At 43.3% G+C, this 25,826-nt stretch overlaps 2 protein-coding genes across 2 annotated transcripts; one reads left to right on the top strand and one right to left on the bottom strand.

The window, feature by feature from the left end:
* Window positions 1-365: 365 nt before the first annotated feature.
* Window positions 366-5,610, top strand: sesn1 (sestrin 1). The gene is made up of 9 exons (XM_069655631.1): window positions 366-587; window positions 1,388-1,453; window positions 1,549-1,749; window positions 1,852-2,034; window positions 2,275-2,511; window positions 2,606-2,860; window positions 2,958-3,148; window positions 3,257-3,401; window positions 3,511-5,610. Exons 1-9 carry the CDS (start codon window positions 486-488, stop codon window positions 3,595-3,597), a joined length of 1,467 nt encoding a protein of 488 aa, XP_069511732.1. The 5' UTR covers window positions 366-485; the 3' UTR covers window positions 3,598-5,610.
* A 692-nt stretch (window positions 5,611-6,302) lies between these two features.
* On the bottom strand, window positions 6,303-25,418 carry armc2 (armadillo repeat containing 2). The gene is made up of 17 exons (XM_069657200.1): window positions 25,210-25,418; window positions 25,034-25,106; window positions 24,596-24,761; window positions 23,949-24,075; window positions 20,571-20,638; window positions 19,841-19,948; window positions 18,693-18,877; window positions 18,474-18,576; window positions 17,918-18,132; window positions 16,486-16,631; window positions 14,291-14,390; window positions 12,246-12,564; window positions 10,616-10,738; window positions 10,412-10,525; window positions 9,943-10,075; window positions 8,000-8,154; window positions 6,303-7,801 (listed from the first exon to the last, which is right to left on the bottom strand). Exons 1-17 carry the CDS (start codon window positions 25,416-25,418, stop codon window positions 7,668-7,670), a joined length of 2,478 nt encoding a protein of 825 aa, XP_069513301.1. The 3' UTR covers window positions 6,303-7,667.
* Window positions 25,419-25,826: the final 408 nt, after the last annotated feature.

The following is a 25,826-nucleotide window of genomic DNA, read 5'->3' as shown; positions in this document are numbered from 1 at the left end:
TTGATTAAAGTGATTGGAAGGTGCAATCAAGCAGCAATCACCTTGATGTGACTGCTGTCATTATTTAGCAGACAGAGTGTAATGTAACTGTAAAGTCAATCACGATCAATGGCAGCAGGGAACAAAAGAAGCAGAGAGAAGTGATGATGTTTTCTTAGAGGGGGGGGGGGATTTGTTCTCTCTGCTCACGTTTAGGACCCATGATTAACTCCGCCCTCACGTGCTCCTCCCCGCCGCCATTGGCTGCCCTGGGGCTGGTATCGCCTCCTGATTGGCCGCCGAGCGCGTCAATCACACGAGCCTCGACTTATTTACCGAATGTATGCGCGAGAGGGGACGGTATTCTGCTCCAGGGCTGCAACAGCTGACTGCTGAGCACTTTACCCAGTGCCTCAAGGAACAAAGAGAGGAGGAAACAGCCATCTAGAATACATCTTTAAATTTTTTTATACCCTTAAATTAACAAAGTGCAGCGAGGACACGAGATGAGGCACGCGATCGCACCGGCAGCGAACGTGGAGAATAATTCTTTTACAGTGACAAGCCTGTTAAAGATATGTACCCATTGTGAACGACTTAGCAAAAAGGTAAGAGACAGAAAAAGGCTTCAGGAGCGAATAACACTCTTTTAAAATGCACAGTTGTCAAAGCTTCAACCTGACGTCTGGATACAAAAGATTGTTTCACATTATCGATGTTTTTAGCGACGGTTTTTCCTTTGGACAGACAAGCTGCAGTGCAGTCTTTAGTGCAGCTTGTTTACCAGTAACAAGAGTTTGTGGTCAGAGGGTCAGAAATCGACTCTTTGTTTTTTAGCATTTCTCTTTCGAAGGAGCAGGCATGTCAATGACGCGTTCAAAGACATGTTTTTAACTGGGTGTCAGTTCGGAATAAAGAGCGTTTCGCAGTCATTCATTCATCTGACTCATTGTGCTCTGCGGGACAGCGTCCGCTGCTCGGACATGTCTCGACAAGCAGCGGAAAGTTACAGGACATAACAGAGGCGATGTAACGGTCTTCTCTTTTCCATGATGGGCTTATCAGGCAAAGTTGTGTTTTTCTCATTAATTATTAAACGTCCGTTTAAGTTTGCTTTTATGCATCAATTAATTGCGACAATGCAAAAAGATGTAGCCTCTAAAGCGGAGAAGAAAACATTCAAATCTCTTTTTATTCTAATTTTATATAAAAAAGAGTAAAAGTCTGACAGGTTTACTGATATGAGACAAACAAAGGGGGACTCTGATTTGTCACACTGCTGAAGCAATAAAGTGACAGCACAGGGACTGCAGGAGAAATGAGAAGTGATGATCGCTGTGCTAGTTCCTGCTCCTCTGCGCTCCTGTGGTATTTAAAGGGCATGTTTTTCTCCTCTTTTGTCTTGCAGGACTTGGGAATAAGGATCCCAAGACCCTTAGGAAACGGACCAAGCAGATTTATCCCCGAAAAAGAGGTAGGAGGCAGTCTATAATCTCATCTGAAGCTTTAACTCAGCCACAATCATGTCATATGTGGGGAAAATCTTATTTATTTGTTATTTTCTGTTAGATTCTCAAAGTCAGTAAAGTGGACTCCCGGACACAGTCGATATTTGAGGATGCGTTCGCAGCCCTCGGCCGCCTTGACAACATCTCCCTGGTTATGGGCTTCCACCCGCAGTACCTGGAGAGTTTCCTCCGGACTCAGCACTACCTGCTGCAGATGGACGGACCCCTGTCTTTGCACTACCGACACTACATCGGCATCATGGTACGGTCACGCTTATCCCCTGAAATCTTAACTCCATGCCTCATTTAACTGTTTATGTGTCAAATACTTAATACTCGATCTCCTCTTCCTTTGATGTTACAGGCGGCAGCTAGACACCAGTGTTCCTACTTAGTCAACCTGCACGTGAACGACTTCCTCCAGGTCGGCGGAGATCCCAAGTGGTTGAAGGGTCTGGATGAAGCCCCGCAGAAGTTGCAGCAGCTCGGGGAGCTCAACAAAATCCTGGCCCACCGACCCTGGCTGCTCACCAAGGAACACATGGAGGTGAGAGAGTGGGGAGGAGTGGTCTGGAGGGTGGATGAGAACATGAAAGCGTGTTATGCAACAGGCTGAGATCATGGGTGGAGGCTAGTTGGATAACTTGGATGGTTTTAGCAGTGGAGGTATTGCAAAGAAAGTGGCTGGAAAAAGAAGAGAGGTGATAATTTGGTTAGGTTTTTCCCACTTCCTGAAAGGTCACTAATGTTGAAGTCATTATTAACATTTTTTTCCTCCATTTTTTAGCGTCTTCTGAAGGCAGAGGCGCACAGCTGGTCCCTCGCGGAGCTGATCCACGCCGTTGTCCTCCTCACACACTACCACTCCCTCGCCTCGTTCACCTTCGGCTGCGGCATCACGCCCGAGATCCACTGCGACGGCGGACACACTTTCAGACCCCCCTCCCTCAGCCAGTACTGCGTGTGTGACATTGCTAACGGGAACGGTCACGCTAATCACTTTGACGATCCGCTTGGGAACCAGGTTAGTGCTAAAGGACTGTTGTAGAAGGATAAAAGCAAGATTATCCACAAAACTGGGACTGTTTGCTAACTGTTCTTCCTCTTTGTTTCTGTAGGAGATGTGTGGCGAAGTGGAGGTACTGATGGAGCGCATGAAGCAGCTGCAGGAGTGCCGGGATGACGAGGAGGCCAGCCAGGAGGAAATGGCGACTCGCTTTGAGAGGGAGAAGACGGAGAGCATGCTGGTGGTGACGGCGGAGGACGAGGAGTGCGTCCCCTCCAGAGACATCTCCCGACACTTTGAGGACCCCAGCTACGGCTACAAGGATTTCTCCAGGAGGGGGGAGCACGTGCCCACATTCAGAGTGCAGGTAGAGATCAAAAACAACCTGAATATAAAGCACAGCATGCAAAAAAAAGAGTTATCTAAGTGTTATTGACCCTTTTCTCCTTTTTTTTTTTTTGCAGGACTACAGCTGGGAGGACCACGGCTTCTCCCTGGTGAACAGACTGTACCCTGATGTGGGTCAGATGCTGGATGAAAAGTTCCAGATGGCCTACAATCTGACCTACAACACCATGGCCACACACAAGGATGTGGACACCAGCATGCTGCGCAGGGCCATCTGGAACTACATCCACTGCATGTTCGGCATCAGGTCAGTCACTGGAAACTTGTCGTGTGATGTAACGCTTATTTTGTAATAAGTGCTCAGTCAGCGTTGTTGCTTCTCTTTCCTAACACTGTGCCTTTTTGGATTCTTCAGGTATGACGACTACGATTACGGGGAGATAAACCAGCTTCTGGACCGTAGCTTTAAGATCTATATCAAGACCATGGTGTGTAGTCCTGAGAAGACCACCAAACGAATGTATGAGAGCTTCTGGAGGCAGTTTCAGCACTCCGAGAAGGTAAGATCCTAATCTCCTCTCCTGGTCTGATCTGTAAAAGCTCTTTTAATAAGTTTATTAATGTACAGTGTGTAATAGTTTCCTCTCCTTTGTGTTGTTTCTCCTGCAGGTCCACGTTAATCTGCTTCTTATGGAAGCGCGAATGCAAGCAGAACTGTTATACGCTCTGAGAGCGATCACCCGCTACATGACATGAAGTGCTTTTTGGCGTTTTTATCGTTTGTCTTTTTACTGTCATTGTTGTTGCTCATTGTGGGACACCTCAAGAATTAAAACAAAAAAAAAAGAAAATCCAAGGGGGAGGGAGGATTCAACGAAAAATGTGGAAGAGATGTGAAGCCCTGGGTTGTGACAGAGCTTGTTGGATGGATGTCGAAGAGGATCAGAACAAAAGAACTGTTGAAGAAAGTCATCTCAAACTACAAGTGGATACACAAACTCAGTCGGTGTTGCCTGCAGTGCCAAAACTGACCAAGAGAGGGCGGCCTGGAGCAAACTCCTGCTTCTCGGCCGGGGAGTTTGTGTCGGGGCCTGAGCACTGACAGGAAGCATCCAGGACGACGTTTCAGTATTCCAGCAAACCCCCCTGTCTCCTGGAAGAGTGAAGACCTGCAAGAATCCCCCAGAATGCCGTGCAGCGACAAACAGCCTGCACTTTGATTTTGTCGTCACTGTTTTATTTGTTTAGTTTCTTTTAGAGTCTTTTTATTTCATTTTGTATTAAGGGATGTTGTTGTCGATGTGGTAACTGGACATGGAAGCATAAACTTTGGGCTGTTTTTTTTTTTTACGTGTGCCTGAACTATCCAGCACAGTGTGCATACGTGCTGATGCTGCTGCTCCCATGTTGTATTCAGCGGGGTCATATTGATCCCCAAATCACCCCTCAAACCCCATTTAAACCCCTATCCATTTGAAATCCACTGCATTACCCCCCACCTCCCCTTTCCCCTCTACCCCCGTCCCAAATCTCAAATGTCAAAGTAAGCTAATCTGAGGAGAGGAGAGAAACTCAAAGAACACTGTCTGAGCCCCTTTTTGAGTTTGACTGTACTTGTGTGTCTGTGTGTGTGCGCGTGTGTGACGGATGACTGACGCGTGGATGAAAACAAAAAAAAAGTTTGTCTTTGAATTTCATGTGTCAAAAAAAAAAAAGCGAGGCACTTTGAAGGAGAGACTTCTTGCTTCTGCTGTAGCTCTGTTATTGTGAGATAACTGTTAATCATTTGTTGTTGTTGATGTTTATGATGATGTCTTTTGTTTTCTGGTAATGTTTGGGGAGGGGGGGGTAATCAAAAGGAGAGTTAGAAACCAGGTTTTCCAGGAGGGATTTGCTTCCGGTTGCCCTAACCACACCGTATCTGTCTTCCGCTTATCCCAGCTGCCTGGTCACCCTAACACTTTCGAAGCTTTGGATTGTGAATTTTACCAGTAAATGAATACCTCTTCTGTTTTTCTCTAGAAAACATATAAGAAGTGCTCTTTGGTGAGCAGAGACTCTTTCCGGGCGGCCGCGTTCCCATTGCTCGGGGACCCGGCGGGCCCACACAGGGCCGACTGCGGTCGTAGCTGTGCTTATTTCCCTGCTGGGGAAGTCTAACCAGTGCAAAAGCAGCTTTTGTTTGTTTTTTTATTTTGAAGAGGTGTGGAACCTCTGCCGTTTTGTTTTTATGTTTACTAAAACCAGTTAAGTACTGCATTCTTCTGAGGGTGGGTTGAGAGAATCAGACAGATGAATGAGTGAGGAGGAGGAGGATAAAGGAATGGTACATTTGAAAGTGGTTTGAGAGGAAGTGGAGGTTTTTTTTTTCAAACTTCTGACTGATGTCAGTTACTGACACTTTTTTTATATGAAAAAAAGATGAAAAAAATAAACTATGATATTAAATTGTTGTGTATCATTTGTAGTTTTCTCCTAAACAACTTGATTTCATGGCGTCATCAGAGAGATTGTATTTAGACGTTGAGAGCCCGACATGATTCAGGAATAAAAGCAGTCACAGCACAATCAGTGTCACCATCAGCTCAGTTGCACAAGCGTAGGACATTAAATAACCCGAGATAATTAGCAGGCATATTGTGAGCGCTGTTATGCAAAAAGATGACTCATGAAAAGTGTTATTCCATCACCCTATGTTCCAAAGTACACTCAGCTGTGTGATTATAAAGCTGATTCACTGAGCTGAGCTCAGGGGAACAGTTCAGTTTGTCCAGGGACTTTCATGTGAATCATTCTACTGTACAAGTTTGATATCTGTGTGACTCACAGGGAGACAGTTAATGGTCCTGTGTCTAGGTCCAAGTGTCTCTTTGCTCCTGCTGACCAACATTTGGAGCGAGATAGGACACCTTACCTCTCTCTCCTGTCACGTCACACCTCACTGGGAAAGATCCGTCTTTTACCCGGCAAGGCGTCTAACAGTCTGAACTTCAGGGTGTTTCCCCATCAAGGCCGCAGAGGCCCGTCTGTCAACCTCGGCGTTACCCCCACTGACCAAACTGCCTTCACGTTTCGGTGGCTTTCCCACGTGATAAACAGAATAGGAAACATTTAAAACCTTGATATCAGCCAGCCAACTGTCTTTCATATCAACCTGATTAATACATAAGTGTAGAGAACAATGTTTGTTACTAGCTCTGGCTAATGAGTTTGTTTAAAGGTATTTGAAACATCAGCTCGTCTTGTGGTTGTTTTAAGGTCACTGTTGTGTGAAAACTGGGGGAATTGACACTGAGGGTTTTTACATTAAGTGCCGTTTCTGACTTGTTTTGATGTAATAAAGATGTGATTTTGAAATGCTGTACTTTAGGCTACTTGGTGTAACTTGTAAGCACTGCCTGGCCCCATATCTGTGTACCAATAAAGGCTTTGACAAGCAAAAAAAAAAATTGTTTTTCCACTTTGTTCTGCTTTATTGTGTACAAGTTCCAATGACACAATCCACAGACAATAAAAGAGTTCCTTATGAGGTCTTCAAGGTCAGTGAACCATTTTTTAAAAGTACATGATCATAAAAGAACTTTTACAACGCAGTGTACGCTCACAACAGAACGAGCCTGTTGTATAAACGTGCAAAGAGCTTGTATTAAATTATCCCTGTACATGTGAAGATTCCCACCAATGTAGGCCACTGTGAGCTTTATGGGAACAAAGTTAAAGTGCATAAAAAAATACAAATTGAAAAATGAAACTAAAAGTTATAGCTGTTGGTTTTCATACGGTAAGAAGTGAAAGGCTGGCAAAATAAATAAATAAAAACAGGAATTAAAAAATGTAATTATACAGAATTGAAAAAAACAAAAAATCTGGTCATTTTCGCATCGCAAGTTTTTAAAAAATGTATTAAGTTAAATTAAAGTAATAATCTTGAAGAATTTCGTGTAAATAAATGTCTGTTAAGTCACTATCTATCGCCAAATGAGGTAACACAATGGTGATTGAGCCTATGGCCCTCTGATGAAAGCCTTTGCATTTGCAGTACATAATATTATTATTATAGACTGGTTGTCTGTGGCGACATTCGTGGAAAAAATCACAAGCAGCGCCCAGTTAGTGACGCGTTTTCCATCAGCCAGCAGTGGTTGGTCTGCCAGAGAGGGTAGGCGGAGCTAAGCGGCTGCTTTTCCGGTCTCTGCAAGTGTTGCGAGTAAACAGTAATCTACTATGGCTGAACAAACAAAGAGAAGATCAATGACTACAGATACAACTTCAACAATAAGTGAATATGATAATAAGAAACAAATTCGACGCTCAGATGAAGGCAAACAGTCTAAAAAGGACAGTGACCGTCAGCGAGGAGAATCAAGAGTTACGTAGACGTCTGGTTAAATTGGGAAAAGTCCTCCAACAATTACTGATATATCGCCCTTAGGTGGCGCCCAAGAGAACGATCCTGAAATCTTCGAGATTGTCAGTTTAATTTAGCTTCTTTCTTTAATTTTGCATAATTACATCTTTAACCACCTTAAATGTGTTCTTTTGAATGTGACATGCTGGCCAAGTAGTTGTGTGTATTTTGATAAAACTAGCATGAATAGCCAGCTCGTATTTTGAGTATTTATGCATCATTTTCCAAAATTATGACCAATTGAAATATAGTTCAGCATCTGGATGGACAGCTAAGCTTCATAGGTGAGTTGTGACGTTTTTAAACGGTTTATTTCTGCCTCAAAAACACAAAGAGAAAACGATAAACCTCCCCAGTCGCGTTTAAAACCCATCGGAGGTAAGTGTTAAATATAAATCTCTAAACTCTATGTAACTGGTCAGTTTGCGCCGTCTGGAGGCTGGAGCATCTTCATCAGTTTTTCAGCTACAGGTAAGAACTCTAACTCCCAGCATGCTTTGTGGTAGTCCCTCATGTCTTCATTTTTTATCCACTTCAGAGCCTCTTCTTCATCTAGGGAGAGAATATAAAAGAGTGAATGAGCTTTATTCTAAACATTTCAGCTCACAGATGTGACCCTGCAGGTATTATGTTCTTCATAGTGGGAGTATGTGTGTCCCTCCCTTCCCCCTGAGGGCCCCTGATGTGAATAAGAGCATGTAGCCTCCCTCCCTTGTTATGTAAGGTTTAGTTATAACACTGTGTACCAACCTGAGTATGTAAGGAGGATCTCCAGCAGCAACTCTCTCTCCTGTGTGTCCAGCAGCTTCTCCGAGCCCCCGCCCATCATGTTCCACAACGCCTGACAAACCTGGCCCGCCAGCTGCCAATCACCGGGGCCCAAATCTCTCAAACAGTCCACAAGCCTGACCACACATACCAAACACACACACACACACACACACATCAGATGACTCGAGGGAGAGGGATTCACATGACCGGCAGGTTTGTGGGCATTAGCTCTACTTCAATGGACCAACATCTGAGAGAGGAGTGTGTGTGTGTGTGTGTGTGACAGAGAGAGACAGAAAGAAAGAGAGAGCTGCAATGTAAAGAAATGCTCCCTTTGGATGTTAGAAGCTTGCACTACAGATAAATGTACAAACTAATCTTAACTTACAAATCAGTATTTATCACTTAGTGTTACTGTGAACAAATAACATGACATGATGACATGGTAAGTGGCATTTTGTTTATGCTGGTGCAGCTGTCTCATATTTTGTTTAAATAAAAAACACATTTCCCCCAAAAAACTCACAGGGAATGAAAACTCAGAAAGCTTCAGCTCAGTTTGCTTTGAAAGGAAAAGCTGAACACAGGCCAAAATAAGACTTTGTTTACTCGCATAGAGTCAGGGCGGAAGACTGATACCACCTTCACAGCTGTCAGCTAAATATGACATTAGGACAATTAGCTTAGGTTAGTTTAGTGTAAAGACTGGAAGCAGGATTCTGTCCATAATCATGCACTCCATGTGTATGCATTCAATACATCTTTCCTTTAACAGTATTTGTATGGCTTCAAACTTAAAGGGCCAGTTCGCTGATTTTTTGACCTCAGTCCTATCATGCTATTCTGGGGAGCTAATGCCATTATGGTAGAAAAGATTTGGCCCTTGCCCTTTGGAGGACGCTATCTGCTTCTCCAATGGGCCCTGGAAAACCCCTGTTAGACTACTTAAAGCGCGTCATCTGGCGGAGGCCAGGGAGCTCGGTAAACTACACTTCCTCAATCTAGGACGCCCGCCTCCGATGTCATGTCTCATTTAAAATGTAGACTGCAGACCCGAAGATGTTTTAGACGATCCACTGGTATATTCTCGTCGTATTTCGGATTCTGTTCCGCTCTGAGCCATTGCCTGCAGCGAAAACGGTAGTATTTCACTCCAGCATCTCTCGCTGGGCCGTTCCTTTCAGAGGGAGGGGCGCAATGCATGCTGGGTTTTGTAGGAATTTACAACATGCGAAACCACAAGCTGTTTGTACACCCTCCTCCACAGCTATGGCGCCAATTTCAAATATTATTGCTTCTATCGATTACAGAGAACACCAGCTTTGACTGACAGTGGCTTTTTCCAGGGGCAAACTGCTCCTTTAAAAACACTTGTTTTGTGTGTAGACAGTAGTTTGTTGTCCTTGTTCTTAGCTGGTATATATATTTCTATGTAAGTTTATTTAGAGCAATGAAACAGGGGGAAACAGCTAGCCATTGTTTTTTGTTTTAGAAATAAAAAATTCTTAGTTGTTCAGCTGTTTATCCCAGTATGCTGTCATTACCTAACCTAAGCTAAGCTAAGCTAACCACCTCTTGGCTGCAGTTTCATATTTGGTATACAAACACGAGCCTGGAATTAAAATGAAAGAGTATGTTTCCCAAACTGCAACTGTTCCTTCAACAAACAGCATCCACCTCATGTGTTTTTGCCAAACAGTAACTTGTTTTCTTTGCTGTTTATGCTGACAAAACGAACCCAATGTCACATAATCTAGAGGACAGTAAATATGACGTTATCCCAAAACAATGTATCAATCATTTAGAAAAGTCTGTCATCATTATATGTTTTCATTCAAAATTATTTGTCCAGAAACCAAGTCAGGTAAATCTGCTATTTCTTTGCCTTTACTATATTTAGTGGAAAGTGCACTGCTCCTTACTTGGCCGGCGCCCCCTCTACCGAGAGGATGACTCTGTTGGGGGGGTCCAGAGCCAGGTTGGTGAGGACCCCGCAGGCTGAAAAACACATCTCAGTGCTTTTTGAATCGAGCAGCATCACTAGAAACTGGTGCACTGAGGGAGAGAGAGCGGAGAGAGAGATGACGGCATGAGGGAGCAAAGTGAAGACAAAGCAGGACAGAGATAAGAGCGCTGCTATCACCACAGTCAGCAGGTATGTTTATACTGACTGTGTCTGAGCATGACACAACAGTTAGCAGTCTGTGTGGAGGTGCTTGTTTGATTCATGCCTCTTTAGAGTTTTATTATTTATTTCTGTGAATTAAATGTCTTTTATGTCTAACATGGTGAATATAGATCCTTCGCTACAAGAGTCAACTAATACTGTATAGCATGGGGAGTGGGAGTGTTTGGTGTGTATGTAGGTGTGTGTACCCATCATATACTTACCTTTGTTTTGCATAATAAAGTCCCGAACATCCTCAGACTGTGACAGATTTCCATAAACTCGTGTTGCCTCATGCACGGCGTCCATGCTGGGGCTGAGCAACAACTTCAACATCACTGAAGTAGAAAGAAAGAGAGAAAAGGGGGAGATCAATTGAACACAATCAGGTTAATGTAATCAGTTTTCATTCTGTGGTTCAGTCTTACACTTTGCGATGGTGAGCCGATTGTGCCTGAGCACAGAGCTCTCCTCCTGGTAGAAGGACAGGTTGTTGATGGTGGCGGCCACGTTCACTAACAGCTCCTCGCTTTCCTGCACACACCTCAGCTCTGTGGCACACACAAGAAAAACAAGACAGAAAAACATCATCAGTAAAAGAAACCTTCACTTAACATCATTTTAAACAGAGGACATTAAGTTTCAGATTTTTTCCCAAAATTCCTCCTGTTTAAAAAACAGCCAACAGAGGGAGCATCCGCACACGGGAACAGGCTGCTGAAATATTCCCATCCACTTTTTATTTACACGGAGGGATCTGCCAACATACTGAAATTACAACTTTAACTTTAATAATAACAGCCTTGTGGAGGATGCATGCATTCACAGAGCACTCAGTATATAGACAGTTCTTCTTTCTATTTCTGATGTAAAGATAAATAGAATTAAAGAAGTACTACAAAAAGATAAAGAAACACAGAGAAACATCTGGGTGTTCACCCTTCCTGCACATTACAGCTCGACACTGTGGCATTATCATAAAAACAGCCTTTATCTGAGGTTAATTTAGGCCTGATGTTGTCGGTTTGATCTAGCATATAAAGGTCACTGTGACCCAATCCAATCAGCCATGACACAGTGAGCAGCTCAGAAACGGGAGCCTGTTCCTGATATAGCAGCAGATGTCGTGTGCTCGCTCATAAATCGTAGATATTGTGGTCGGTGTCAACCGGCGCCTGTGTCACACTGACTTTCGTTTCTGGTTCTGAATCAAAATGGGGCTTTGTTGTGCGCCCTCATCTCGATGCTCTGTAATGTAAAGCAGCACAGCGCGTCAGGCACTTGATCAAAACAGGACATCGATCGGCCGAGTCGTCTCTTTCATCCTCTGCTCAGTTCCCAGCTGTGTCACAGCAGCTCCATATTCTCTCATTCACTCATTTTATGTTTCTATCTTCAGTTACTTTATTTACTTCCCGTCTTACACTCTGGCATCAACCACACAGCCGTTCATCTTTCGAGATTTTACATGTTTTACTAGTTCGACCTTTATTTTGTTTGTTTAATTTGCTCTCCCAACTGCTGTAAAGCGTGTAGGAGGCAGACGGCAGAGAAATCGAGAGTTTCACACCCACCTGCGTCTCAGCTCAACCTGTCCTGAAACCATCTAACCACATGGGAGAATTTCACACACACAAACCAAGTGGGCTGTGAGATGTGACAGAACATCCTGCTCATGCAGTGAAGCGCTTCGTTCTGTCAGAAGATAAAAACAAGTAAACCAAAAGAGGATGTGCTGCGTATCGAACAGAAAGCCCTGAGAGGAGAGCGGGCGATGGAATGAACAGACAGATGAGAAGTGTGTTTTTTCGACCAGCGTCACGTTCCCAGCACAAGGGAAGTGGTTGAGTGCCTGCAGATACATTCTGTACATACAATGCAATAAACAGCTATTTTTAAACTCTGCAATTTCACACAACTTCCTTTTTATGACAGAGGTTTGCAAAAATGTTACAGCCATCTTTCTTCTACTTATGCATCTTTTGTTTTTTGGCAGACTGGAAAAAAGGTTTGTTAAACACTGACTAACTTAGGTTCTAACTTTTAATCTCTGCTCACCAAGTGTCTCCATCAGCAGCTGAATGCAACTTGTGTCGGTTGCCAGAGTTGGACCCACAGCCAGGTGGATGCACATGTTAGCCAGCACCCTGACCAGCTTCACCAGCACGTCCTCCTCCTCCTGCAGGTTAGAGGGCTTTCTTGGGGAAGAAGGACCTTTCCGTGGCGGTGTGCGCGGGGATTCGTCTCTGCGCTGGTAGCCGTCGTACAGCCGCAGGAGTGTGTCCATGCAGCCATCGCACTGAAAGAGCTGCTGCCGAGCCTCGTCGCTTTTGGCTGTGAGGTTCCCGAGGGTGAAGAGAAGACGTACGACCAGGTCCTGTGGGAGAGGGGGAGAGTAGCTTAGTGGTCAATCTGCAACTGCAAATGATTCTGTTTAAAAGCAAACTTTAACTGATTCTCATACAGCATTATACTTTTCAGTGCTAGTAAACAAATAGTATGTAGACAGTAGTGGGATGTATTTTAAACTTTTTGTGCTACTTTCAGAGGTCAGGTTTATCACATTAGTGAATATTTTAGGGATGCAGCCAAAATTTTCTTTGACTTCTCTGCAAATTATTTGTTTGATTAATCTGAATAATGCCTGAAAGTGGCAAAAATATGCCCTGTATAATTTTCTATTTTCTGATTCTCATGAAGTCGGCGTAGATGAATCTGCTCCGAGTTCACAAGTAGGAACTCCGACTTTGAATGGCGTTCGAGAACAATTTTTCAAGTCGGAGGTTAGAAAAACTCGACTTCTGAGTTGGAACGCAGCATAAGTGTTGTTGTTGTCGTAATTTTAGTTAATAGTAGTTGGACTTGTTTAAGAAAGATTGGCTTCTCTTTCGTTTGATGGTTGGTCAGAAGCTAATTTTCAGTTGTTATTAAATTATTAAATTATTAAGTTATTAAGTTATTTTTCCTGGGTTTTATTTTATTGTTACTAACCTCATCCCCTAACCATCTTCATGGAACGTAACAACATAGTACATAACATTTTATATATAAAAACTTCTTGTGTGATAGCAGCATTGGAGACACATTAACTCAAGGTATGAAGTAATGTACTTGCACTGTTTTGACAACTTTGGGTTGGGTTTTGAATACAGAGGTGTGCCTAATGAAATGAATGCAATGTAAATACAGCATATTCAGAGTAGACTATTCCAACTTATAAAAGGTCTATCCAAAGAGAGAGAGGTTGTCTCTGATGAGACATGAAAAGTGCATTAGATGATCAACAGCTACTTCCCCTGTGAGCCTGCCTGTGAGCTTACACCTGCAGAGACGTGTCTGAGTGTAACTACACCTTGTCGTTTCGGTGAGTTCTCTCACACTTACCGAGAAAAAAGGTAACAAATGACACCCTGTGCGTCACCCGTGTATCCCGACTCTACTCGGTAAATAACATGAACACACTCTTTGCTCCAATAAACGCACAGTGACTTTGGTATGAGGACAGGACAGGCTGTCCCAGGAGTCATTACATATCTTACTGTCCAGTGTGTGTGTGTGTGTGTGTGTGTGTGTGTGTGTTTATTAGAAGGCGTGGGCATGTGTTTACTTCATATAAGATTAAGAACACATGTCAGTCAAGTCTAATGCCAAAGTCCCGCCCCTTTTCTTCTCCTCCTACTCCTCTTGTCTCTCCCTCCTCCCCTTCACCTCTGTCTCACCTCTACTAAAGCTCACCTCCTTTATTTTTTCCCTTTTCCTCCTCCCTCTCTCTCCCCCCCCTCTTTCCTTGACTTACTCAGCCCCTCCTGGGATGATTAAATGTCAAAACACACACACGCACACACACACACACGCACGCACGCACACACACACACTGGAGCAGAGAAAGAAGGGAAGATACGTGCAGAGGGACACAATGTCCCGTAGATGTGCTCGGACTTGAGGTACATAAACAAACTTGCTCTACGGAAAAACATGCTGAGTGGAGTTACTTTATAACCACTTGATAAGCTTTTCTCTCTTATACACACAGACTTACGCACGCACACACACACACACAAACACACGCGCACACATAAACAAGAGGAGGCTCGGGGACTCACCTGTTTTTGGTGATGTTTGCTCAGCAGTTCTAAAAATAGTTGGTAGCAGTCGGGGGTCTGGGCCAGAGCGAGGCGGCACTCAGAGTAAGAGGAGAGTTTACTGAGGGAGAGAGAGGACAACAAATACCTCTGATCATTCCGCCCACCCGCTGCTCCGCACTGCAGACTAAATATGGAGATATTAAATCAACAGTGCTAATGGATCAGAAGGCTCGGCCTTGATGCTATCATTATCTCGGACTCAAGTTTTTACACAGTGTTAGTTACATCAGCACTTCAACGTCTTGAAAAAGCCTTTTGTTTTGGAAACACACATTTGAAAGAAAGAGCTAATAGTTGTATTTAATTCTTCACACATATATTAGGTACTTTGCCAAAGAAGGAGGCTGAGATCTGGAGCAAGAAACTGAAGATAGGTACTCATTTAATGCATGATTTGTGTTTTTGCACTTTGTTTGGTTGAGATCAGTTTGCTGCTGTCAGAGTGTGTTTAAAGTTAAGTTAGTGACGCGTTGTCCATCACCCAGCAGTGGTTTGTCTGCCAGAGAGAGTAGGCGGAGCTAAGCGGCTGCTTTTCCAGTCTCTGCAAGTGTTTCGAGTAAACAGTAATCTACTATGGCTGAACAAACAAAGAAAAGATCGATGACTACAGATACAACTTCAAACATAAGTGAAAATACAAAAGAAAAAGAAACAAATTCGACGCTCAGATGAAGCAAACAGTCTGAAAAGGAAAGTGACCGTCAGCGAGGAAAATCAAGAGTTAGAACCGGAGCCAACCTTGGACGTCACACATGCAACTGTCTGGATATCTGGGAAGTGTGCTCCCGCAATTACCGTTTATCACCATAGGTGCCACCAAAGAGAACGAAATTGAGAACGAAGTTGTAATCTTTGAGATTACAACTTAAAGCGCACTGTGCTAAGTGTTTGTTACAGCTCTTCAAATATAGTGTTTAATATTTTGTCAGAAAAAGCTTTAAGTGGGACTTTGTAACTTGTGAAGGAAGAAATCTAATAGAAAATTGGGCTGCTAGCATCAGTACGGCTGCTACTTGATCAGGTATGACAAGTAGCTTATAGTGGCTAATGTTAGCCAACAGCCCTTTTTACATTATTACGCCTCTGTTATGTTCCATCCTCTATGTAGAATGCTCGGAGATGGAGTGGTGAGGCGAAGTTGTTCCGCCCCTGAGCCGGCATCGGAGGTAGCAACAGAGGCGAAACGGCGTCTGTGTAAACTGCAGAGCCGGTGTGCAGAACAGCGCCGTGTGTGTATTTGAAGTACGTGCTGTTTGTTTACACCTTGCGCATGTTTTGCTTCTGCAACGCCGGATCGCTGTCTAAAAACACACACTGGGGCGGCTCAATGTCGGCGTTGTTTGGTCCAGTGTAAAATGAAGAAGGTGGCATGAGGACGGAGTTTTGTTACGCTGCTGAGGCATAACACAGTGTAAAAAGGGCTATAGTTAATAAAGCTAACAGACATTACCAAGGCTGTTTACCTTTGCTTCTTCACTACTGTTATCCTGTCTCTTGTACTCTTGTGTGATGTCTTTGTCCAAGTTGTTTCATGTGAACTCAAATAAGCCACAGATTTAGTGTGATGCTCGAGTTGTCTTTCACTGTAAAAGTTTCTTTGTTAACTGTCGGCACTGTGGCCTTTTTATCTGCTGGGAGCTTGCTTTGCTTCAGAGCCCCTTACTGGCCTAAAGACAGTGTTTGTATAGTGTCTGAGTCTTTGAGTTGCAGGATTTGTGTGAGCATGTTCACACACTGAACTGTGTTTTATTCGTTTTGTTTGCTAGTTCAGATATGGTTTATGTTTAGTTTAGTTAGTTGTTGCTTTTATCCCATAATCATACCCGACTTTTAAACAGATGAAAGGTGCATCTGCGTGTAGGTAAAGCATTTGAACTCTTCTGCACAATCAGAGTTCAAAACTACTTAATATTGCAAATGGCAAAATACAAATGAGCTGTGTCACTAGCGTGCATGTTTTTGTAACAGTGTATAACCACATCCTGTCTGATAAATGTCTGTTTCTCTGCAGACTCTTATTTTGTGACACCTAACTACAAACAACGACAACATGTAGGAGAGGAAAAGAAAGCAGGGGGTTTAAAAGGAGAGGAGATTGCTGGAGTTAGCGGAAACAGAGCAGTCTACAGGTAGAAATGATGCCTGTGTGATACCTGTATATTCTGGAAATGTTGGTACAGATGTCCTGGTCTTTGCAGTGATGACGCAGCACCACACAGAGCTCTGATAGTATAGACAGGGAGACGAAGAGTGGACGGGAGTCAGGGTGATCTGCGAGGTTCCTCAGGGTTGCTGTCAGCTACAGGGGTCAAAGGTCAGACAGAGAGCAAGAGCGGAGTTAGAAAGCGAGAAGAAATGTATAAATATGTTCATAGCGTTTATATATATAAGCCAGTATTCTGTCATTGTTGTGATATTGTGGCTTGAACACAATGTCCGCCATGTGCTCATTAAGGCTGGCTGCCGGCCTGCGCAGGACGCCACACAGCAGAGCGACCGGAAACTATTGAGCGTGGACATAAATCATTCTATCACAGGAGGAAAACGCTCATTTCCAGCGCACGGCAGCAATGAAAATTCTGGAAAAGTCATGGTCTGCTTATTCCCCTGCTTTAACAGCTTAATGAGTTGTGTTAAATATCAAATGAAATACTGGCTCATGATGTTTGCTTAGGCCAACTTATGCGGTTAGCAGCAATCATTTTCGGGAGACTGAAGCTGGGTGTGTTTTAGACTGGAGTGGCTGGGCCAGTACAGAACATTTAGTCCTTGGAGCAGCTTCTAAAGCAGACACAAACAAAAACATTTTTCAATAATAGCAGGGAAACGTTCATCAGCCAAAAAACACATATTGTGGAATATTTAACAAGGTGTTCTGTTATATTGACCCAGCATAACTGTTTTTACACTTACTATTGCCTTACTATGAGAAAGAAATGTGCTGTGAAAACTACAATTTAAAAGATTTTTGTACATCTAACGATGTAGTCCAAACATTTTAAAATATCCTTTAACCCAGCAGTGTTAAAGGAGCAGTTCGCCCCTGGAAAAAGCCACTGTCAGTCAAAGCTGGTGTTCTCTGTAATCAATAGAAGCCATAATATTTCATATTGGCGCCATAGCTGTGGAGAAAGTTGTACAAACAGCTCGTGGTTTCGGCCAGTCTACATTCCTACAACACCCAGCATGCATAGCGCCCCTCCCTCTGAAAGGAACGGCCCAGCGAGAGACACTGGAGTGAAATACTACTGTTTCGCTGCAGGCAATGTCTCAGAGCGGTACAGAATCCGAAATATGACGAGAATATGCCGGTGGATCATCTAAAAAATCTTCAGGTCTGCAGTCTACATTTCCAACCTGACGATTTTAAACTAAAGAGATGTAGTTTAGCGAGCTCCTTGGCCTTCGCCAGATGGCGCGTCTGGCGGAGGTTTTTCAGGGCCCATTGGAGAAGCAGATAGCGTCCTCCAAAGGCACAGAGCCAAATTGCATTTTTTCCTATCATAATGGCATTAGCTCCCCATAATAGCATGATATGACTGAGGTTGAAAATCGGCGAACTGGCCCTTTAAGATCGTGACACACCTGTACAAGGATGTGTCCTGCTATAGTGAAGTTATTCTCCCCTGCTGTGCAGAGCCTCTGGATGAGTGTTTGAGCAATGCCAACGCAGTTCTTGTCCAGCAGGAGTCTGAGGATTGCACCGTTTCCTGAGAGAAATTTCAGAGTCCCGACACAGTACAGCAAAGCTTCTCCAGATGCAGACACATCCTCGCTGCTCAAAATGCCCAGAAGCGAGTCTAGACACAGAGAAAATCGAATGTTAGCATCCATATGGTGCACAACATCTGTGAGGAAGTTAGAAAGGGGGTTCCAAAAATAGAACCCAGACAGTGAAAATACAGACAAATAAAATTCACCCCGGGCCAGCAGAGAACATTATGCTCTTGAGGCAGCCAGATGTAAAAAGAACATTTTTGGTTAACAGTGGAAAAATCTAGCCAGCAAACACATAAAGAAGAGTGTTTAACATTGTGTTCCTTTAAACTGATTGAATAACATGTTTTTTACTCACATAGGAACTCAGGACTTGGTACAGAATAAGAACCCTAAGCTGTAGCTTAAAATAATGTTCCTTCACCTATGATAGAGTTGTTCTGGAAGAGGATGTCGTTGCTGTCACTGCGGCTGATCTGGAAGATGAGCTTACAGATGTTGAGCAGGTTGTTTCCACTGACACACAGCTGGAACAGAAGAAATAGCAAGAAACTTTTATATGTGCTGTGGATGCCCTTGTGATGGAGACTGAGCGGCAGACACGCTTGAAACCCACACCACCGCAGAGACACGGGCGACTCACGGCGAGGCAGAGCTTGGCGATGTGCAGGTTGAGCCGGGCAGAGTTGAGGTCGATGAGGCGGAACAGTGTTCGCAGTATCCCTGACCTCCTCTTACAGCGTCGGCCGAGCATGTCCGCTTCCGCCAAGGTGCCGTGGAGGCCGTCGCATAAATCACACAGACGGTCCACCGAGTCTGCAGAGCTGCCTGGCACAGAAAAAAAAGAAATGGTGAAGTTCAGGGGAAACATCCACAGAGAAAGCAAACAAACCATGAAAACAACCACTTGTGTTATTTGGCAAGTGTGCATCCATATAAATACAGATGAGTGATGTTTTCGGTATGTTTGTGCGATAAACTTGAGCTCCATTGCATGGTGTACGTTTATCATTTGCATGATGAACTTGAGGTTAAATCCTCAACATTAATAATACGTTGGTCAGCAGTAAAAGAGCATTTCCTTCCTTTTTTAAGAAGAGCCTCTTAAGTTTCTATGGTCAAATAAAGGGGAACAATTCCGCAACAGGCGAGTACAATCCTGACGCAGAGGAAGAGAAAGGGTGGAGTCTTTTCCTTGTTTTTTAAGTTAAAATAAATGTTTTCCCTGCATGACTAACTGGGTTTGTCCTTTTCTAAAAAAGCTTGGCTGCAGTCTCACACTGAACACTCTCACTGCAATTTCCCACTGAATCCGAAAGGTGTTTTATGCATGAGCCAGAAGGCATTTGGTATAATAAATATTTAACATTTATCTTTCAAATGAATTTTCCATTAAATTTGTAGAGTGTTAAAATATTTACGGCCGTAGATTTCATTTCATGGCTGCCAGACTGCAGTTTCAGGCTGGGACAGCTCTGTATGGATGCCAAACATAACAGTATTTGGTTTGCCTTTCTTCAGAGGTTGAGATGACAGTGTTTTTCATTTTGTGAGACTGCATGCACGACTATCTGCCAGTGCTAAATTTCTTGGCCTGGTTGGTTAAAACAAAACAGAAGAATGGGGCTCAAATAAGAACCACATTACATTCTAAACTTACAAAAAAGGATGAATTTAACAGTAAAAAGTGATATTTTGAGTGGAATAAGTGAGAGGATCTGGTCAAGACCACTGTATGTCACACATTTGCATTTTTGTTGGGTGATTTCCTTAATGCATTTTTCACACTACCTGCAGCCACAGTCTCTAGCTGTCGCAGAAGAGGAGCAATCACATTATTCCACACTACTGCCTCTGCATCCTCCTCTGTGTTCGTGGTGTTGTCTCCAGTCCCCAGCTCTGAAACGTGGGACACAGGGAACTGCAAGTTAGCCAATTACCACCTCCAAAAAACCCAGACGGTGAACATGTGCGAACGCGGTTCACAAGTTCACCGTCTGAAAATAAAACAGCAGGAAGTTTGATGCCACAATGAAAGGTCACCATCCACAGCTACACTTCCTCTGATATCTTACTTCTGTGCTCATGGGCATGGGAGTGTGTGCGTGTGTGATGAAAACACGTGGGCATATGTTTGTGCACGCAAATGTCTGCAGTCTCTCATGCACATTGTGCACCTTTATTTTGCTCAACATTTGCATACCCCCTTGCTTGGTGTGATGCAGGAAACTGTGGTTGCCCGAACCAACAGCTCTTTCAGCTATTGGCTGTCTGCCTCTCTAACCCTTAGCAACAACACCCCAATCAAAGTTTGACACTTGTGGAAGTGTTTTTCAGTTTGGAGGGAGGTGTGGCTATGCTGTTGGTGAAGCAACATTTCTGGCCTTGAGTCTTTTTATATTAAAGCTTATTGGGCTGTTATTCTTCAGACATATTAGAAAGTTAACTACTTATGCTGCACAAAATGGAATATTATGTTCAGTGTGTATAAGTGAGTTTGATTTAGTATATGTGGACAAACCTGTTCCCCGTCCTGCTCTGCTCTCTGTGGGTCTGACTCCTGAGTCATCACCAGGCTGTTTTATTCTGCTGTTGGAACAAAGAAACACAAACACACGGAGTCTGGTTACATCACACTTCGGAGGCGTGTGATTACTAATTTTTGTGCCTTATTTTTGCTCATTTGGCCAATAAACTAACAGTAAATGAAACGTAAACTTTAAAACACACAACATATGATGATGTCAAAGACTACACTACACGCACAATGTCAACATGTGTCCAGGCGTATTTTCATTAAAGGCCACTAGGTGTCCCTGTTGCAGCAGAGGTCGGGACTTGTGCAGGTGCTCTTATCTAAGAAGTGTGTGTCCGTGTTAGAACATTTGCGCTGTGTGACAGTGTGTGTATATCTATAAGTCTTTGCGGCAGAGTCAATCTCGGTGTGTGCGCATCACAAACTGCGCTTCCCAACAGACAGGAACTCAGCTCTAACTTTGTGGGCAGCCTGGTTAAAGCTGTTCATGCTTTGTCACTGTGAGCTGTCTCCACATTCTCACCGCCTCCTTTCAGTAACAGTAAAGTGCTCCAAAAACACGCCCATGTCGTGCTAAGCTATGTGTTGTGGCTTGCCCTCTGCATGTCACCGTTGCATCTCACTATCTCTCTCGTGCCTGTCACTGTCAAAGTCTGCACTTTTCCACTCAAAGACAGTGACTCATTGCGGCAATAAAATTCTGCGAAACATGACAGGTAGTGTGTTATGACTTATTACTACAGGAGCAGCTGAGAAAAGTATTATTAACAAATAGAGATAAACACGAGCAGCGGGTTGAGTCATCTTAATCTCACCTCTTTAAGTGTGAGATTTAGTTTGCAAGTCTCCCACAAAAGAGTGAGTCGACTTTGGAAAGTAAAGAATAAGGTGTAAACACTCTTGTCAAAGACGAAGATTATGTCATCAGGGCTGTCTGAAATCTTATGTGGTGACTTTTGCATAGAAAACTTTCAGAATTGAGTTTCTTTTTAGCTTTTACACCCAAGTGACTTGAATGTATTTCAGGGTGTCTGACAGCTATGAGACAGAACATGGTTTTGTACTGTAGAAAATCCTCCTTTCCCTTCTGCTGGAGCATCACCAGAAGGCAATGCTTGAAGACATTAGTGTAAATGTACAATATGTTGGTGCGAGTGTCCTTTCACTTTTAAAAAAGAGATTTTGTTATTGGTATAGAAGCTGGCACACGGGACAGATGCAGCATGGACTGCTGGCCGAGGCATGTTGCAGTGCATGTCAGACGGGGGGCATTGGCTCTGTATGATAGGGTTAAGAGCCTGATAATAAGGCCTCTTTGTGTGATACTGCATTCTCCGAGACATGACCTCATCCCTGTCTTAGGCCTGGCCAGTGCACTGCAGTCACAACACACGCTGCTGCCAGCCTTGCCCAGATGGGCACCCAAATCTAATAGAGAGCCATTTGGAGCTATAAAGCTCAGGCTTATTGGAGAAAAAGAACCTAGTGGATGTCTAATCTCCCCTATCTTTATATCTCATCCAACTCATCACATTAATCTGTCGTGCTGTCTATTTCCACTTGCATTTAGTGTACTCCTGGCTCGACTATCTCTGGCACTTTTCCTCTTTTTGTCTCCCTTTTTTGAGCCACTACTTCTAAAAGTCAGACGGAACACTAATCAAGAAGAGGAAGTCTTATCTTCTTAAATCAGAAATTCTGGGGACTTATCGTCGTCAGCAACAAGTTACACTAAACATTGCGTGTTAACTTGGCTCGCGAGGAAGGAGGTGAGGAGGCTAGGCTGCGGGCGATGGCCCAGATTTCCTGTAAAAGTGTTTTATGGTCTGTCCCCCTCCGCAGCCCCACCCGATCGATAGGCGGATGGATTGTAACGACTGCCCCCCCCGACCTAACGCCCAGAATTATGCCCCTCGTGCTGACACGCAGCTGATGAGGTCGGCAGAATGGAGCAGAGCTTGTATCCTCTCCGCGCTGTGAAGGTGTAAAAGCTGACACGTGATTGTAATGACAGATAGAGGCAGTTTCATTGGGATGGAGCTTTCCAAGAAACTGGATTTACTACGACCAAGACAGAGTGTACAGTAAAGGATAAAATGTTGTTGAATTTGTTGTATTGGTTGCTGACACCACTGCTAGTCTCACTGAATTCATGTAGGTTTTGGCTCCGGATCAAGTAAATTATTGCTTTAAAAACCTTCTGCTAAGGAAAATATGGTGTCAATTAAAGACCATGTACATTACAGCCTTATTAACATCTTTTTTACATTATTTAAAGTGATAATTACCGAATGAGGTAACACAATGGTGAGTATTGCAGTATTACAGACTGGGTGTCGGGTGTGACTTTGCCATAAAAAATCACAAGCGGCGCCCAGTTAGTGACACGTTTTCCATCAGCCAGCAGTGGTTGGTCTGCCAGAGAGGGTCGGCGGAGCTAAGCGGCTGCTTTTCCGATCTCTGCAAGTGTTGTGAGTAAACAGTAATCTACTATGGCTGAACAAACAAAGAAAAGATCGATGACTACAGATACAACTTCAACAATAAGTGAAAATCCAAAGAAAAAGAAACAAATTCGACGCTCAGATGAAGCAAACAGTCTAAAAAGGAAAGCGACCGTCAGAGAGGAAAATCTAGAGATACAACCGGAGCCAACCGTGGACATCTGGATATGTAGGAAGTGTACTCCCGCATTTACTGTTTATCGTCAGGGGTTGGCGCCAAAGAGAACAAAACTGAGATCTACAAGATTATATCTTTAAGTCCTAAATGGAAAATAAGCATTTTGTTTTGTAGTTAAACTATTTAAATGCTGTGTTTACAAATATAACCCTAACAACTTACCCTAGATTTTTCTAATGTTAGATCCTGTGTATAAAAAACACATGCTAATCTTTTTGAGAGTGTTAGCCGATCCCAGGCCTGTGTTATAATTTTGGGTTAGACACGTCTTATGGGTTAGACATCTAAGCACAAAAGACAACAGTTCTTATGATATCAGCCTTACTAAGTCATTTCCTGTTTTACTTTTCTCTTCCTAGTAGTCTGGTTGAGTTATAAAGCAAAGCAGGAACACAAATATGCATTATAAACTTAATTTGACATACATGGGCAATGGCAAAAACAGACGCAAAAAAAGCAAGGAGGAGGCGCTGTAGGATTTTATGAAAGGCAAAAACAGGAGGAGGAACAATCAACTCCATCTAGTAACGTCTACCACTGCAACCTTTGTGTGCCTATAAATCTTTAACTCATTGTTGTACTGTCACTTCGCTCAAAAAGAGGGTGAAAGCAGAGGGTGTGGGGGGCAGGCGAGGGAGAAGAACAGATCTTGCAAGTCAAACAGACGGATAGAAAGCGCACCTTTCACTCGCAGCTCTGCGTGGGCCAGGTTTGTGGGGAGCGCCGCGGACCTCGGTGTGGTCTGTGCCGGGGAGTCGTTTAGCTGAAGGCTGCTTTTGTCCCGGGCCTTGATTCAATCTTTCTTTCACTAAACACACAGAAAGATGTGGCAAGAAGTGATTTACTGTTTTCCGCTGTGTTTTGCAGTAACCTTTCTGCTTCTTTCATAACGTGTCAATTTGTAGTGTCACAAAATACATACATTTATTAGAGCCAAAGATCTTTGAAATGAGGCGATGTTTATGAACACGCTCATTTCACCAGCGAAGATTTGAGAGTCACATCTTACTTTCGACTAAAAACAACAGCAATAAATCACTTTTTTTTCCATCCAGCCCACCACAGAGAATGTAAATCAGGTGTGTCAGAATGTGAATGACTCCATTCATTTCCTTTTTGTGAACAACTGCTCCTGCACCAGTGCTTGCACATCTGTCATTTTTTACCTTTTAAGGCAACACTCCTCCTGTTATTTGCATTTTATCTGAAGTACAACATGGCTGATTACTTAATACTATGTGTCACACATTCAGAAACTAAAAACTTTATTAACCTACCATGTTTTGCCTCTTGATCCAGATTTTCAACAGTATGTTTCTCTTCCTTACCATCTGTGTGTCCCTCTACAGGAGGCAACGTAGTGAGAGATCCAGCCCGCAGAAGGCGTGCCCGCGCCCCTGCCAACCCCCTCTTTGTTTCCAGTGGGTCAGTGGGGGGTTTGGGAAAGGCCTTGAATGGGTCCTCAGCATCACAGGGGACTGGCAGCTTTGGCTTCTGGTAGCACACAAACAAATTCATGCCATACGAGGGTGTGAACAATGAGGCAAACTTGAATGCATGAATGAATGATTGTGGTTACTTTCAACACATTAACATTATAATCCTGTTTTTTAAAAACAGATATGCTTTCATGCTGGCGTACAGAGGTGTGAACATCACTTTTTTGAGTTTTTATGGTATAACGTTTAAAGCTGCAAATATGTTTGAGCCCTAAATACTATTTTTAGTACCAATGTAATTGTTTGTGTGTGTGTGAGGGATCTTACATGGTCCAGAGGAGAGAGGCGAATCCCTGAACCCGGCCTGGAGTCAGGAGCATCAAAATTTTGAGCATGAAGACTGCAAAGTAAAAAAAGATGTTTACTTCTACATGTTACAGGTGATGCACAGATGATTAGAACTTTACAACATAAAGGACATTTAAGTGAAGTTTGTTACGGACCTAAAGGTCGATGGAGGCCTGTTGTCACGATCCACACGAGCAGAGCTCTGTCCAAAAAGTTGCCTGTGTCCATCTCTGGGAGTAAACGGTCGCTGGGTGGACTGGACTCGCAGGGACTGCCGGGCTTCACTCACAATTTCTGCACTTGTTTTCCTCAAAGCATTACGCCGTGGAATGAACGGGCTGCAAATCTCATGTTTTCTCTCCATAGAGTCCTTTTAGGCCTACGTCACATTTGCTAGGACAGTCTGCAAGTAACTTCAGAGGTGTGATTTCATTATGCAAGGATGTCTCACTGTAGAGAAACAGTATGGAAAATAGGATAATGCATAGTGGTAATGCGTAGTGCATTCAATCTTACATATTAGTATAATGGAAAACATCATGCATTTTGAGCTGTTACTGAAGTTAATTTATATTACCAATTAATCCCACCAAATTTACACCCATTGATATTTCCCAAAGTGCAAATGTATATATTAAAATTTTCTTTTAAGTTAGAACCAACACTCCGAAATTTTGATTTTCTAAATCTAAATGGGAAAAAAGCAGTCAATAAAATTTGACAAGCTGGAACATGTGAAATCTGTGATTTTTGCCAAAACAAAATAATGGTA

The sequence above is a fragment of the Semicossyphus pulcher genome, unplaced genomic scaffold (genome assembly GCF_022749685.1).
Source record: "Semicossyphus pulcher isolate SPU_LCO1_2020_fin unplaced genomic scaffold, fSemPul1.0.p SCAF_11, whole genome shotgun sequence".
Classification (NCBI taxonomy): domain Eukaryota; kingdom Metazoa; phylum Chordata; class Actinopteri; order Labriformes; family Labridae; genus Semicossyphus; species Semicossyphus pulcher.
This window is presented reverse-complemented; position numbering and strand designations above follow the sequence as displayed.